At 35.9% G+C, this 17,581-nt stretch overlaps 1 protein-coding gene across 1 annotated transcript in view; it reads right to left on the bottom strand.

The window, feature by feature from the left end:
• The window catches only part of LOC127872820 (neurexin-1-like), a 171,509-nt gene that overhangs the window by 18,357 nt on the left and 135,571 nt on the right, over positions 1-17,581 (bottom strand). The window contains exons 7-14 of the mRNA XM_052416236.1: positions 8,170-8,278; positions 6,116-6,190; positions 5,451-5,673; positions 4,496-4,742; positions 4,013-4,198; positions 2,513-2,669; positions 1,676-1,795; positions 677-855 (exon numbers count right to left, since the gene is read on the bottom strand). Of these exons, the coding sequence (XP_052272196.1) occupies positions 677-855; positions 1,676-1,795; positions 2,513-2,669; positions 4,013-4,198; positions 4,496-4,742; positions 5,451-5,673; positions 6,116-6,190; positions 8,170-8,278 (1,296 nt within the window). The remainder of the gene's footprint in view (positions 1-676; positions 856-1,675; positions 1,796-2,512; positions 2,670-4,012; positions 4,199-4,495; positions 4,743-5,450; positions 5,674-6,115; positions 6,191-8,169; positions 8,279-17,581) is intronic.

The raw sequence follows: 17,581 nt of genomic DNA, 5'->3' as shown, positions 1-17,581 counted from the left end.
GGCAACTTAAGAAAAGTGGTATTTTTTTAATGTAATAAATACAATACATTCACATTAACAATAGTTTTAAAGATGTGTGAACAAACTACTACACAACTTTTGAATTACCTATTAACCCTTTCCCACTCAAAGGCAAAGTGAAAATGGCTGTGTGCAAACAGCATAAAACCAGAACAGCCTGCGAGTAACTCCCAGTGTGTTAAGATTTATGCTGTTTGCTGCTCATTAGTTTCTAAAGTATGGAGATTAAGCCTTAAAAACCTGAATCTAGTAAGAAAGGTCTTTATTTAACCCATTTATGCCTAGCGTCCTGAAAAAAGGACATTGCAAACAGCGTAGACCCAGATGAGACGCCGCATAATGCGGCGTCTCATCTGGGTCTGCGCTGTTTGCTTAAAGGAATTTCTGTCAGAAATATTCTAAATATATAAATAAATATACTAGACATTCCTAATTTTGGAAATAAATTGATCCAATTTAGAAGGATGGGAGAGTCCACTAGGCATAAAAGGGTCACATTAAACATTCTAAGGAACTACAAATGCCTTAAAATAGGTCAGTGGTAAAGAGTTAAACCAAAACATTGCATCATCATCATCATCTAAGATGGGGCAGGTTCTACGACTCATGAAGCTTATAAGAAAAAGGCCAGAGTGGAAAGAATAAAGCAAAATACCAGTTCCATTTCAATAAAGTCCTGCGTGTCTGCACTGTCTATACGAAGGATCATAGCCCGATCCTGGATTGTGGTGATGCCGAGTGCGAGGTAGTCACTCTTTGTGCTCGGTCTCGAGTTTCCTGGGTACTCAAACACAATGAGGCCATTATTGAGCCCGATCTTGTAGGCAATGCTCTCTGTGTGAGAAGGAAAATGTAAGATGACTTAAAGTTAACAGATTATTGCTTTACATGAAGGTTTTTGGGGACGGTTTTCATAAAAGTAATAAACTGACAATAAGTATTTTATTAAACACCAGACAGTATAAAATCTGCAGCATTGCTTTTGATTAATCCTTACAGTGCGGGAACCGAATTGTGAAGGCCTTTGCAAACAGTTTGGATCCAGATGAGACACCACAGAACATGGCGTCTCATCTGGATCCAAACTGTTTGCTATTGTGATAGTATTATTTGAAAAAAAAAATCGAAGAAAATGCTTATTTTAGAAATTCAGCAGACGACATTTTTGCAGACGACAAATTTCCCAGCATTCAAAGGGTTAAACCTTTCTTGCTCAGAAGCAAAGTGAACATGGCTTGATGTAACCAGCATAAAACCAGACCAAACCAACCAAAACAGCTACTTGCAGTCTGTTCATGTTTAACCCTTTGAGTGCTGGAACCGAATTTTGAAGGCCTTAGCAAACAGTTTGGAGAACGTGGCGTCTCATCAGGATCCAAACTGTTTGCTATTCTGATACTATTCTTTGAAAAAAAATCAAAGAAAATGCTAATTTTAGAAATTCAGCAGAAGACATTTTAGCAGACGACAAATTTCCCAGCATGCAAAGGGTTAATGCTATTTGCTGCTTGTCAGTATCTTAGGGTTAGAAATGAAGCCTTCAAATTTTGAATCAAGGAAGAAAGCTCTTTAATATAATTTGATTTTCCAAGGGACAACAAACATGGCAAAATGTGTTTTTGATTGGTAAAGAGTATAGGGCCGGTACACCTACCATCAGTGCAGTGAGGCCCAACAAACGAAGTCATGTCACAGTTGCACACAAAGAAGTTCCACTGCTGCTCACACTGCCCTCCGTTCTCACATGATTTAGAGTGGCATGTAACCTCGGAACCTAAAAAATACACAACATTTCAATCCTCGCTGAATGACAACCATGGTTGCAGAGGATCTCTTAAAGATCAAACCAGTCATAGATCATATGATTGGACAATGAATTCCTCATTAATATTCATGTTTTAAACACATTTGTGCAAACAAAACGGGATATTACAATTATGTATGGATATGATAATAGAATTTGACGATTAGAAAATGAAGGCATTTATTTGAATTTTTTTTACTTCTGGTCTTACTTCATTTGTATTTTCTACTTAGAAAATCAAAATTAATGAACTGTTTTTGGCAATCAATATGCAAATATGCATAAATTATGCTTAATTTTCTAGATAGTATGGGCAGAAGAAATTGAGAAAATTGTTGGATTTTTTTATTACTTCAACGTAGAGTGTACATAAGCTGCAATAGCTTAATCTATAAAAAACACAACAGACATTCACTATGGAAATATTATATAAGTTTAAGTTCTTAGAGGAAATTGTAAATATTCTAACATTATGAAAGAAGATTTAAAATCATGCTTGATTCTGAAAAAGAAATTTAAAAATAAGGAAACATTCAATAATGTTACATCTTCAGGAGTAATTTAAATAATGTCACATTCTTAGGATTTTTCTTAATGTTTTAACATAGTCAGGGATTTTGTTATCATAAATGTTACATGCTTAGTAAACAATAGGGGGTAAAAAGAAAAACCTATATGATGACGTACTTGTGCATCCTCGCGTCACTGTGTGGGAGCCAGATGACTCAACAAAGTTTGCTGCATCCAAAATGTCGATTCGCTGACTGTTGATGTCTAGAGCCGCCATGCAGCCAAGGAACCCGTAGCGAGATGAGATCTTTGTAGACAGAGTGTTAAAACGAGTCTGGAAAACAGAAAGGAATGCTTATAATGTTATTACATGACTTGAGCATCAAACTTTTTGGGCCCTGCTATGTGAAAAAGGGGTTAAAGTATGCGCGCAGTGCATAAAGTTTCATCCCAGATAAGCCTGTGCAGTCCGCACAGGCAAATAAAGGACGACACTTTCCGTGTAAAACGGGATTTTTTGCTCAGAAGAGACTTTCTTGAAATGAAAAATATCATAAAAGCAGAAAGTGTTGTCCCTGATTAGCCTGTGAAAACTGCACGGGCTAATCTGAAGCAACACTTTATGGATATGCATTAAACCCCTTTTTCACAAAGCACGCCTCATTTATATAATAAAAACAAGTTCAGCAAATGAAAATAACAATTATTACAGAAACAGAGATAAGTTGGTGTTCAAAGAGTTTTTGTTTTATCAAATGAGTTATTAGAAATGTAGATTTTTCTTTTAAATAATAGCAGGGCAATTACAAGTAACACTAGAGACATTATATATTTTTGTTGTCACAAGAGTGTAGCACATGTATTCCAATTACTTACAACACAAATTTCCTGTCTGTAAATTAAAATTAGATCATGGAAAGAGCACTATAGGAGAAAAACTGCCTTTATAATTGAGGAACAGACAGGGCTTAAACTGTTTTGCTGGGACAATTCTTCATACAGAGAGACCATTTAAGACTAGCAAGGATAACAAAAACTTCAATAATATATTTTTTATTTACCCAGCTTTGAAAAATGCATACTCAATTATCCATTATAAATAACACAAGCATTTGTACTATGTTCAAACATAACTCAATTATCCATTATAAATAACACAAGCATTTGTACTATGTTCAAACATAACTCAATTATCCATTATAAATAACACAAGCATTTGTACTATGTTCAAACATAACTCAATTATCCATTATAAATAACACGAGCATTTGTACTATGTTCAAACATAACTGAATTATCCATTATAAATAACAAAAGCATTTGTACTATGTTCAAACATTACTCAATTATCCATTATAAATAACACAAGCATTTGTACTATGTTCAAGAAGGAGCTTCTTAATATTATTAGTTATATGGCTTCCGTATGGCTTACTACAGGGTAGCTTTATTTACAATCCTGTATCCCATTCAGCATGGTCAGTATAAAGACTTGTAAAGACTTATCTTTACTAAGTACCATTTTCAACCACCATTAATCTTTACATGAAAACACTTAGATATACTGTTTTTATGTACTTTACTGACTCACTATGAATTGTTAGTGACCTAATATGGAAATAAACTGTGTAAGCATGTGACCCGGCTTAACATATGAATGAAGACAAAGTCACTGACCTTGACAAGTCCCCCAATATACAAGGGCCCTTTCAAATCAAAGTGGCGAGCCGAGTACCCCTTCATGTCCTCCACAGTGGAGGGGTTACTGTCCACTCGTATCTGCTGCTGATCCATTTGGGGCCTGAACAGCGACACGTCGTGCCAGTTGTTATCGTTCAGCGGCTCTGGTGTGTTCACGTGTACCTGTCACATTATTAGAATTATGCAGATAGGTTATGAAAGATTAAGTACATAATTATGTATTTTTTTACATTTCAACTAACAGGTCTACTTGCTGTGTATGACTGGCAGAAATAAGAATCTTGATTGTGACTTTTTAGAATTGTCCGTATTCGAAAAATTGGACATTATAAGTCAATGTCAAACGAACCAACGTCAAGCAGTTGAAAATGCCCATTTAATATCTCAATCCCTACATAAAGTTAACAGGCTTGTCATTACATCAAATTATGCATAAATGGAAAGAACTATGCTAAATACCCTCTTGGACCCTCCTCCCATGTCGTAAATGTAGTACAGGTACCCGTCATCGATTTCCATTGCCAGGAAGTCAGGCCCATTTAGACCGCTATACAGGATCAGTCCAGAGTTCTGGCGAGTTTTGAATTTGAATGACAGGGAGAAATGTGGTGTGTGCGACTGTAGAAGGTGGTGGGGTAATGTTACGTATGACTCCTGGGACTCGAAGGTCACTGCGTCCTGTATCAGTGAACCACCTGGGTCAAACCTGAAATACAGGCAGCACAAATCTAAATGTAGTTGGTAAAAGTAGTAATGCGGACATCATCTTCTGCCAGATACTGGACCTGGTGCCGTTTCTTATCAACTCTGTTGTCCTGTTTTCTGTGCCTTGCCTTAAGGGGCACATATTGTACCATAAAATTACAATTATGTTGATCATCAAGTAAAAACACATATGTGATCACCAAGGAGAGTTGTTCAATTAACAACACCATTTGATTATTATTTATTAAGTCATGTTCAGAACATGTTAGAAGACTTATAATTGATAAACAGATACATCTTGTAAGCACATTTGTAATCAGTTTCAATTGACATTCATGGAGTTCAAACAGGATGTGGTTAAGAATCTTACAAGTGTTTGTTTCATCAATATAAAGTTGATGCAATTTCAAACACTTCCAGGCCTCGAACTCCAAGTTGAAACATTCAGGATGACATACAAAAATGCCAGCAGAAGATCAGAATTCATGAAGACCACTTTATTTAAATTTGTACTTCATGTATTTTTTTGTAATTCTTATCCAAATGAATCAAACATGGAATCTTAATCAAACATTAATTTAATTAATGTGTACAATATTCATGTCAAATAAATATATAACAAAGCTGACAAGCAACATGTAATCATGAATGAATACATTATTAAGCCTAAGAGAAGGAGCATGACTGCAATTATATCAAACCCACCAACCTGGCTGTGACTTCAATGCTCTCAACAGATTTCTCTTTAGCCATGTCAAAGAATTGGTTGCCATTGTAGATGAACTGTTGCATGTCCCCAACAAAAAAGTTGTGTGTCCTCAATGGCAGGTCCCTTGTCCTTAATGGCAGGTCTCGTGTCCTCAATGGCATGTCCCGTGTCCTTACTGGCATGTCCCCCTGCACCCCTTCCTCTGATGGGAACGCTGCAGGACCTTCAATCAATAACAGGCTGTCATACTTCATGACTGTTAATATAAATTATTATATATCAGTTGCATTAACAAGTGAAACCATGTAACCATAGTAATATTTTTTAACCATAGTAAAATGTGTAACCACGGTCACAATCATGTAACAACAGTTACAGCTATTTTAGCCGCTGGGGGTATTTTTATTTCTTGGCTAAACAACAGCATATCCCTTTATTGCTCATGCAGATACGCATTTTGAAATTAAATAAAAGAGCATTCTTAATAGATTCAAGTTTTAAAGGCTTTTTTCCAACTCTAAGAGACTAAAGAACAGCAAACAGTATAAAACCTGAACAGACTGCGAGTTACTCACAGGCTGTTCTGGCTTTATGGTTGCATTTAGCCATTTTGACTGTGCTAATGAGTGGGAAAGGGATGTACAGCGTTTCCAATAGCACCTTACCTGATAGAAGGGGTCCCATGGATCCTACTACTATCTGTTTCACATGCAGGGTGATTGCGATCAATGGGATGTTGTCTGCAAATAGAAATTGATGAGCTGGTCAAAACCAGGAAAACACTCTGTATACTTGAAACACAAACTACAAAGCCTGGAAAACACAATGTATACACCAAGGTGCCCCAATGGGTACCGTAGGTTTCCACGTATAGCGTGCAGTGTTTTACCTCCAAAATTAAAATTTTAAAGCTGCTGCGCGCTATACATTGATACAACGCTATCCTGGCTGCTAAATTGGTAAAAAATATGTTGTGTAATCGTAAATAATCAAAATGGCCGCCATGTTTTTTTCCAGAAAACTACCATCCTATAATGGTACGGTAGAAGTTATGGTCAAAAATAAATTTGTTTGAATAAACTTGCGGACATTTCTTTTTTTGTGTTTTTACACTTCTTTATTGATGAATTCCGATGGGTATTGTTGTCGACATTCCGGAGAGCAGGCAAGGGTATGTGAGAACGAGGTCTTTTTTGCGGGTAACGGTAGGTGTGAAAGGGGGTCATTTTGCACTTCGTAATTGGCAGATGTTATTGAGTAATATGTGCCACGACTTGTTAAGACGCTAATTGACATTTGAGACACTAATTTACACTTGAGAATGTGAAGATATGCAATTGCATTTTGTGTGTATAATTATTGAACGTTCAACAGTGGTGTACCTCAACAACTGTATCCCTGTCTCCCATGCGACATTCAAATTTACCAGTATTATAATAATGCCCATGCTTTCCCCCGAGGAAAAATCAAACGATGTACATTAATTCTTATTTTTTCAAGTTTTTCATGAAATGCACATGGACTGTTAATCTTTTGCTAGAAAATTACAAAATTGTCAGAAAAGTATAGTGCTATGCAACCCATGCTCCTAATCATAATGACGCTTCCTATTTTGAATGCTTTATTAAGCTTTCCAATGCCCCGGATTATTGGATTGAGCAATAGTAAAATGGCGGCCATTTTCGGTCCGATTTGGTGGTTTTATTGTCTTTAAATATTTTTTTCTCCATTTTTGCATTTAAAAAACAGCCTGCGCGCTATACACGGGAGCGCCTACGGTATATGTGAGGAAAAGGTCACTTAATTAAGCTATGTTCCGCAGCTGCATACTGCACCAAATGACAGTTTAACAGACATTTTATGACCAAGTGATGAGGCAAGGCTAGTTAAATGTCAAGTCATCTTAAGCCCTAAATAAACATCAATGTTAAGATAATGTACTATACCTTTCACTAAAAAAATTAACCAATCTGTAAAAAAATAACCTTGGTTTAATGATGTGAAGGTTACACTCCACTCATACACGTGGCATATCACAAGGTGTGAGGGTCACACTCCACTCATAACTGTAACATGCCTCAATGTGATGGTTAAACTCAAAGCATACATGTGACATACTTAAGATGTGATGGCTACATACCACTCATACTTGTGACATGCCTCAGATATGATGGTTATACCTGTAACATGTCTCACATGTGATGGTTACTGATCACTCATACCTGTGACATGCACCAGATGTAATGGTCACACTCCATTCATACCTGTGACATGCTCAAGATGTTATGGTCACACTCCACTCATACCTGTGACTTGTCTCAGATGTGATGGTCACAATCCACTAATACCTGTGATATGCCTCCAGATGTGATGGTTACACTCCACTCATTTCTGTGACATTCATAAAATGTGATGGTAACACTCATACTTGTGACATGTCTCGGATGTGATGGTTAAACTGCACTCATACCTGTGGAATTCCTCAGATGTGATGGTTAAACTCCACTCATACCTGTGACATTCTCAGAGGTGATGATTAAACTACACTAAAACCTGTGATATTGACCTCAGATGTGATGGTTACAATCCATTTATACCTGTGACAAGCCTAAGATGTGATTGTTACACTCCGCTCATATCTGTGACATTCCTCAGATGTGATGGTTACATTCATTCTTGTGACATGCCTTCAGATGTGATGGTTACAATCTACCCATACCTGTGACATGCCTCAGGGCGTCCACCCAGAACCACACCGCCTGTCCACGTCGCTTGATGTAGGCTGTGTGCCACGCATTGTCATTGAGGTTGTGACCAACTGACAGCGTCTGAAATTAGTAAGAAGGAAACAATTCGCCATATTGTACTATGCCTTTATGACAATGTTCAAATAAGACCCGCTCTGGGAAAAGGGGGTGAAATGCTTGTCCATCAAAGATTAAACTGTGCAGTTTGAACAGGCTAATTAGGGAGGACACTTTCTGCCTGGACTAAATTTTTGTTTAGAAAAAACTTTCCTTAAAAATAAAAATCCATACAGTGGAAAGGGTCGTCCCTGATTAGCCTGTGCAGACTACACAGGCTAATCATGGACAGCACTTTACACACATGCATAAAACGCTGTTTTCACTGAGCAAGGCTCAAATATACAGTAACCCTTTGCATGCTGGGTAATTTGTTGTCTGCTAAAATGTCGTCTGCTGCATTTCTAAAATTAGCAGTTTCTTCGAATTTTTTTCAAAGAATACTATCAGAATAGCAAACAGTTTGGATCCTGATGAGACGCCACGTTCTGTGGCGTCTCATCTGGATCCAAACTGTTTGCAAAGGCCTTCAAAATTTGGTTCCAGCACTGAAAGGGGTAACCTATTCTGCACGAACTTGATGAAAATGTTTTATATCTTGAGCCTTGTTATACACAAGTTTTGAATGCTTTCTGAAAGAAACAATGTCTAAATAATTAATTTATGAAAATTTACCATAAAATATTTTAAGTAAACATATTTCAGTTAAAGGGACCTGTTAAAACTTTGATGAATTGATAAAATTGAACAAAATATTATTCAAATTTTTTGTTGGGGTTATGTTATTTGCAAGGAAACAGTTATACTGAACATTAACCATGCTTTTAAATGTCCATAATATGCATATATTGAATACTTAAACAAGAGGGCCAAGATGGCCCTAGTTCGCTCACCTGAGAGGAGTCGGTTCATTCAATCTTTACCAAATGTCAAACTTTACCTAGATATTGTCCACACAAACATCCTGGTCAAGTTTCATCATTATTGAACCAAAACTCTGGCACATGGAGTGTTTTTGTTTTTGTAAGATTTGACCTGGTTACCTATATTTTTAGTTGACCCCCCTAACCAAACATTAAACTTTGCTTACAAAAATAAATATTATGACCAAGATTCATAAAATCTGAAACAAAATTGTGACCTCTAGAGTGTTTACAAGGATTGTGTATAGTATAATGAAAATTTGGACAATCTAAGGGCAATAATTATGGCATTTATTATGTGATTTTGCTCATCATCAAACTTGACTGAGATCTTTCAGCAACTTTGATAAAGAATGCTTGAGAAATGTGAATGCTAGAGAGTTTACGAACCAAATGTAGACCGACGGACGGCATACAAAGACCAATCCTAAAACCTCATCTGAGCAATCAGGTGAGCTAAAAAGTGTATTTCGACCATCTGAGCCATTTTCCAACTTGTCAGAGAAATCAATAAAACCAATGTATTGACTAAGTTTCACGATGATTAGGCAAAAAAGATGACTTCTATAGTGTTCGATCACAAAGTTTCTCTCAAGTCACATAAGTTAAACTGCCCCACCCCCCTGGCGGCCATGTTTTTTTACCGATCGGGACTATTTTTGAACTTATCTGAGATATATATAAAACCTTTTCACTCTTTTCACCAGTGTCATGATGATTGGCCAAATAAAGTGACTTTTAGAGTGTTCACAAGCTTTTTTTACTATATAAATATAAGAAAAACTGCCCCTGCCCCCCCCCCCCCCCCCCCCCGGGCAGCCATGTTATTCAACTAACCGGAACCATTGTCAAACTCAACTCTCGTATCAAGGAAACAAATGTTCTGACCAAATTTCATTAACATTGGGCAAAAAATGTGACTTCTAGAGTGTTAACATGTGTTCACTATACATTCAATCTTGTATTTAGAGACCACTAAAGGGAGTAACCAAAAGTGGTCTCTTAATAAAATTGTCTTTAAATAAAAAAAGGTCATTTGGGATAAATGCGGACCTTTGATTTTAAATCCAGATATAGGATTATCTCCTTTTGACACAGCGGTTTCAGCTTTTGTAATCAAATGAATCTAAGTATAAATAAAATGAATAAAACAATTTTTTACTTAAAATAAGTTGTATTTGTTCTCTCTTATTCTAAAAACAATGTAAATTGTTTGCATGGTGAATGGGTTTTTCCGACTCCAAACTCATTCGCATATAAATTTACGTGCACTTTTACTCTTCGACACTTCCAATACCCGAATTTTTTCATTTAACGTTAATACTTTCCGTTTTGACATTTAAATTTCTGCATGCAAGCTTATATATATCTGACTCGATTATGGTACATAGGGAAATAAATAAAACACCTTGATTAAAAACTAAATAAACACGCATTATTGGAAAATTTGCTAACACAAACTCATTAGCATAATAATAATTACATTTTTTAATGAACAGATTTCGCTACATGTTACCGATTAATAGTTTATTTTTTACACCTCTCGAGAACTCTGTAAAAATGTTTGTCGCGTCAGCGCAATGTTTCTGCAATAAAATCGGCGATCAAATTTGTCACTGAACGTCCCAGATAGTAAACTCTTTAACCCGTAGACTGTTGGCAATACCTCACTGTATTATTCAACACCAAAAATTGATACGCAGTCAGCATTAACACCGGTTAGAACCAGTCATTGGGACAAAGGAAAATGGCTGGTGTGAAATCAAAACAAAGGTGTAATCGTTCATCTTATTGGCTTAGATAAACAAACAACACTGATTTGTCCCTTAACGATCAACAGATTTACCACGTTTACCTTAAAGCGGTTGCTTAATTCAAGACTGGGCATCAAAATACACTAAAATCAGGGGTCGCTGGTCGTGTAAAACAAAAGTCGCTTAATACAATATGAAAATATAGTTAAAACGCTCGGGCCGGATTTAAAGTGGTCGCATAAGACATATGTCGCTTAATTCAAGTGATCGCATTAGCACAAGATTGACTGTATACATATAGAGAAAAATGCCCCGCCCACTGGCGGCCATGTTTTTTCACCGATCTGGACCATTTTCAAACTCGTCCGAAATATCAATAAAACCAATGTTTTGACCAACTTTCATGATGATTGGGCAAAAATTGTGACTTCTAGAGTGTTTACAAGGTTTCTCTTTAGCCAAATAGGAAAACTGCCCTGCCCACTGGCGGCCATGTTTGTCAACGGACCGGAACAACTTTTGAACTCAACCAACATATCATTTAGGCAAACATTTTGACAAAGTTACAAGAAGATTGGGCATGAAATGTGACTTCTACAGTGTTTACAAGGTTTTTCTTTCTTTTTGACCTAGTTACCTAGTTTTTGACCAAGCATGACCCAGTTTCGAACTCGATCCAGATATCATTTGGACAAATCTTCTGATCAAGTTTCATGAAGATAGGAAAATAAATGTGGCCTCTAGATTTTTTACGAACAAATGTGGACAGACGGACGATGGACAGACGCCGGACAAAGTTCGGTCACAAAAGCTCACCTGAGCAATCAGGTGAGCTCAAAACATGGTAATTAAATATTGTAACAAACAGGAAACGATTGTGTTATATTTTGCAACAAAAGGAGGACTGCTTATATAAAAAATAAAATACATAACAAACTTTAGCTGCACGGATGGCTGAGCGCCACCTTCTTAGCGTTGGACTTTTACTCTAAGGTTAAGTGGTTCTAGCCAAGGTGATGATATCATTTTTCTTTCTTTAATTTTATTCTTGTATATTTACTGGAGCTCCTTAGTTCAGATGTTCACATTTATAAATTAAGAGCATTTAATGACAAACTTCAAAACATATTTGTGAACCAGTCTTTTATACGTCTTTTAGAAGGTAATAACATATACAAAATAAAGCAAAAAATGTGTCAAGTGGTGTATCATAAAATTATATACCGGTATATAACAAAACTTTACAACAATTGCTAAATAATGTCTGAAACATATATTTGATATTATGTTGATATTATCTTAAAACTTTGAGGTTACATTTTCTTCAACATGGTTTATATCTTATTCACAATGAGATTTATTTCAAGTAACAACTTTTTTTTCTGCAACAATTTACTGAGTGTGTTCTGGACATGTTATAATTATGTCAGCACTGTCTTTTAAGCAATATTCACAAATCAAATTAATTAATAGCTGTTTCTTTCATTTATGTTTTAAACCATATTGGCAGTATCTTACATAGATAATTCATCCTCCACTTTCAGAAGGTAGGGGGGCTATATTGGGGTAACTATGAACTGTGGGTTTTACTGGTAAAACTATGTACTGTGGGCTTTGATAAGAATAACTTTGTACTTTTGGCTATATTGGGGTAACTATGCACGGTGGGTTTTACTGGGGCAACTATGTACTGTGGACTTTATTGGGATAACTCTGAACCGTGGGCTATATTGGGATAACTACAGTTGTATGTACTGTGGGCTTTACTGGGGTAACTCTGAAATGTGGGCTTTACTGGGATAACAATTTTCTGTGGGCTTTATTGGGATAACTATATACTGTGGGCTTTATTGGGATAACTATGTTATGTGGGCTATAATTTGGATAACAATGTACTGTGGGCTTTATAGGGATAACTATGTTCTGTGGGCTTTATTGGGATAACTATGTTATGTGGGCTATGTTGGGATAACTATGTACTGTGGGCTTTATTGGGATAACTTTGTACAGTCTTTCCATTTGTCCCAAAACTTGTTATGCTTACCACACTGCTTATGGTCACAGTATTCTTAATGAAAATTCATTGGTTAAGTATTGAAAATGTTCTGACAGAGTACAAATATTTATCACACTAACCTTTCTGAAGATCTTAAACATCAAATAAATTAGTAATCCCTTTCTCAATAATGCCTTACTTAATTATATTTTTAATGAGGAAAGTTAATCTTCATTATTGCTTTTCTAACTGTGTTTTATACAAGGTCTTGTTGACCTATATATGACCTATTTTTCTCCAGATTTATGAATCCAAGCATGCAATTCAGTTGGCTTATGTGCCTGACAAATGACAATAAAACATGCTAATTTGCATTTTACATAAAAATGTTTGTTGAAACCTTGTTTCTTACATTCTTTAAAATGAGAAATGTCACATTTGAGCTTCACTAACAAAATGCAAGTGTATTCAGATCTGCCATACATTAAAATCACCCTGTAGTGTCCACTTTGCCCTGAAGCCAATATGTGTGCATGACGTGCGCTATTTTCATACAATATGGCAGCTTTTAGCTGTTTGGTCTTGTTAACATACATAAACACAGAAAAATCTTCACTCTTTCGCGATCTTTTCCCCTCAATAGGTTTCATGCAAGTTTGTTTGTATAAATTGCATTCATTTTCATCATGTTACTTAACAAAACAATTCTGTATTGAAATAAAAAATAAAAAAACAAATTAACAACATTAAATTAACAAGAGCTCCGCCGTCAGAGAAAGATGCCCCCCCACCCCCCCCCCAATCCCTAACTGGACCTTGACACATGATTTTTTGCAACAAAACCGACTTAAAAAACGATTTTCACACTTATTGTGACAGTGACCTTGACCTTTGACCTAAAGACCCCAATTTCAAAGGTTCATTACTGTCCAAGGCCAATGTACATGTAAAATATCAAGCAAATCGGTTAATCAGTTGACGAGTTATTGATCGGAAATGATTTCACACTTAGTTTGACAGTGACCTTGACCTTTGAACAAGTGACCCCAATTTCAATAGGGGCAATCTACTGTCCAATACCAGTGCACATGGAAAGTATCAAGCTAATCAGTCCCTCCCTTATTTATCAGAAACAATGTTCACTCTTAGTGTGACAGTGACCTTGACCTAATTTCAATAGGGGTCATCTACTGGCCAAGGCAAATTCCCATTGGAAGTATCAAACCAATTGGTAAATCTGTTCACAAGTTATTGATCTGAAACAAACTAGTCTACAGAAGGTTCACTCTTAGTGTGACAGCGACCTTGGCTTTTGACCTCATTACCTCAAGTTCATTAGGGGTCATCTACTGGCAAAGGCCAATCCACATGGGAAGTATCAAGCTAATTGGTCTATCCATTCACAAAATATTGATCAGAAACTAACTGGTCTACTAACAGACAGACCGACCAACATCCAGCAAAACAATATACCTCCTCTTCTAAAGAGGGGGGGGGGGGGGGGGGGGGCATACAAAAAATGAAGATTTTCTTGTTTCTATTTGCTAATATCCCCACTGGATACAAAACTGAGTAATAACAAAAACATATTTTTTTCTCTGATTCAGTCTGTTACAAATATTTATTTTACTCGGAGGAAACTTACATGTACCTTCCAGGAATGAAATGTCACCCAAACTAGTTCAATGTCAAAACCTTCCAGGTATGAAATGTCACCCAAACTAGTTCAATGTCAAAACCTTCTAGGAATTAAATGTCACCCAAACTAGTTCAATGTCAAAACCTTCCAGGTATGAAATGTCACCCAAACTAGTTCAATGTCAAAACCTTCTAGGTATGAAATGTCACCCAAACTAGTTCAATGTCAAAACCTTCTAGGTATGAAATGTCACCCAAACTAGTTCAATGTCAAAACCTTCCAGGTATGAAATGTCACCCAAACTAGTTCAATGTCAAAACCTTCTAGGTATGAAATGTCACCCAAACTAGTTCAATGTCAAAACCTTCTAGGTATGAAATGTCACCCAAACTAGTTCAATGTCAAAACCTTCCAGGTAATAAATGTCACCCAAACTAGTTCAATGTCAGAAGCAAATGGTCTGACAGAAGTCTTGAATTCATACAAACACAATATTTATTCTTATGAGCTTGCTTGCTCCATTTGTGTGTGCGTGTGGGAGGGGGGGGGGACCATGGAACAACTCATTACCTGAAATTTGCAGTAGCCTTGTCAACCAAATGTACTTAATATACTGTTATAAAATGAAAATACGATTGAATGCAAAATGACATTGATTTAAACCAGGAAATAACTAATAATAATGTAATTTTGTTAGAAAAAAAGCTCTAGAATGCAATTTTGAATGCAAAAGTAACTCAATATCAAAATTAATGCAAACTTTCATTTGAAAAATTGATAAGTATCCCTTACAAGGAAAACCATAAAAGTAGTTACAAGTAGTGGCTGTTGTTATATACCAACTTCCCATGCATTATGATCGAGATTGGCCAATATTTCATGAAATCTAAAGCCAGACAGCCACTAAATGCTGTTTTTGTGTGTAACCATAGAAACTGAAATGTCAAATGATCTTTGATTGGGAAGATTGAATGTGTTCCTATCTCTTCCAGGCTGCTATTAAACACTGGGATCAGCTAATGAACTCTTACAGCAATAACGCTGAAGTATATGTATGTTCCATACAAAATGCAGACGACAATATCTTCCAAGACAAAAGTCTTATTTTATGGAAACAATGCCCCAATCTTCCGAACTATGTTATATAAGCCGTCTATTTTCACTTGTTATATTGCAAAAATTGTTTAGAAAAAGTCAACAAAATTAAACATAATATAATATAATAAACAATACATGGTTCAATCTAAAAAAATTTATTGATTGGACCAATCAATACTTAACGATATTTTAACATAATAGATTCCGGACAATATTTTGGTCAATTATAAACCTGCTTTATTAAAAAGACGAGGGCAAGGTTTGCACAAAATTTACTTTGAACAATGGCAGATAATAATCAAACTATATATAACAGAACATTGTTATGAAAAGTCCTTCTACCTCTAAGCGCAATAAAATATTGACCCTATCTTTATCACAAGCAATCTTGAGTCCCGCTTATAAGTCCCTTTCGCAAAGAGTTCTGCTTATAAGTCCCTTTCTTGAGACAACATCTCTATTTATTAATTACTGTCTGCTGCAATGAAAACATTCCAAATTGGTCTACACATAGTTTTATTGTAAAACCTAAAAATTACCTTGTGCAACAAATATTATGACAACAAACTTCTTTTAAAGCAGACAGTTACAACTAGCTACAGTAGCATAAAGAGAGATGCTGGATGTCCATGAATGCAATAAATAATAGAATGCATATATTAATAGTAGCAGGTATTTATCATAGTAATCATAGCCTGGCCATGGAAACCTTTCTTCAACTCATCACATAAATTCGAGTGCACAATGACACTCTCATAGTAGTCTCTATGTTTAGGAAATAGACATCAGGGCGGTATACCTAAATTATATCATCCAATAGACATCAGGGCGGTATACCTAAATTATATCATCCAATAGACATCAGGGCGGTATACCAAAATTATATCATCCAATAGACATCAGGGCGGAATACCTAAATTATATCATCCAATAGACATCAGGGCGGTATACCTAAATTATATCATCCAATAGACTAGACATCAGGGCGGTATACCTAAATTATATCATCCAATAGACATCAGGGCGGTATACCTTAATTATATCATCCAATAGACATCAGGGCGGTATACCTAAATTATATCATCCAATAGACATCAGGGCGGTATACCTTAATTATATCATCCAATAGACATCAGGGCCGTATACCTAAATTATATCATCCAATAGACATCAGGGCGGTATACCAAAATTATATCATCCAATAGACATCAGGGCGGAATACCTAAATTATATCATCCAATAGACATCAGGGCGGTATACCTAAATTATATCATCCAATAGACATCAGGGCGGTATACCTTAATTATATCATCCAATAGACATCAGGGCCGTATACCTAAATTATATCATCCAATTCTAAGTTCAAACATTTAGAGATGTACTATTATAACTTGTGTAAACTTTTAAAATGGTGAATGTAAAAAAAACACAAATATGTATGTAATGATTAATTAACCATGTAAAAAAGATAACCACATGATGCACCGTGAGAGTTATTTAGTTTTTATTCAAACTACAATGCAATTAAATAAAATTGTCCATTTTGAACTCTTTTGATGGCAATAAATGCAGAATATCTTTTAAAATAGATTTCTTGTTTCAATTAATTTCATTATGTTATTAACAAAAAATTGTCTTATTGTAAAACAATTCCAGTTTGGCAGTCTGAAAGCTATATGGACTACCATTGTAATAGCCTGTCAAAACATGGCCTGGTCAAGAATCAAATAAATGAAATATTGAACTGCTCTGTGACTCATAGACAGTCTGGATATCAACCAGGAATTGCTGTATCCAAGCATTGAGCACTTTTGTTGTTGTTTTATGGCATTTGATGGACAAGACAAACAAAATATTGCTGATAGAAGACTGATACTAGTGCAGACCATGGTGAATCAGCTTACATGATTGTATTTG

The sequence above is a fragment of the Dreissena polymorpha genome, chromosome 3 (assembly GCF_020536995.1).
Source record: "Dreissena polymorpha isolate Duluth1 chromosome 3, UMN_Dpol_1.0, whole genome shotgun sequence".
In the NCBI taxonomy this organism is placed as follows: domain Eukaryota; kingdom Metazoa; phylum Mollusca; class Bivalvia; order Myida; family Dreissenidae; genus Dreissena; species Dreissena polymorpha.
This window is presented reverse-complemented; position numbering and strand designations above follow the sequence as displayed.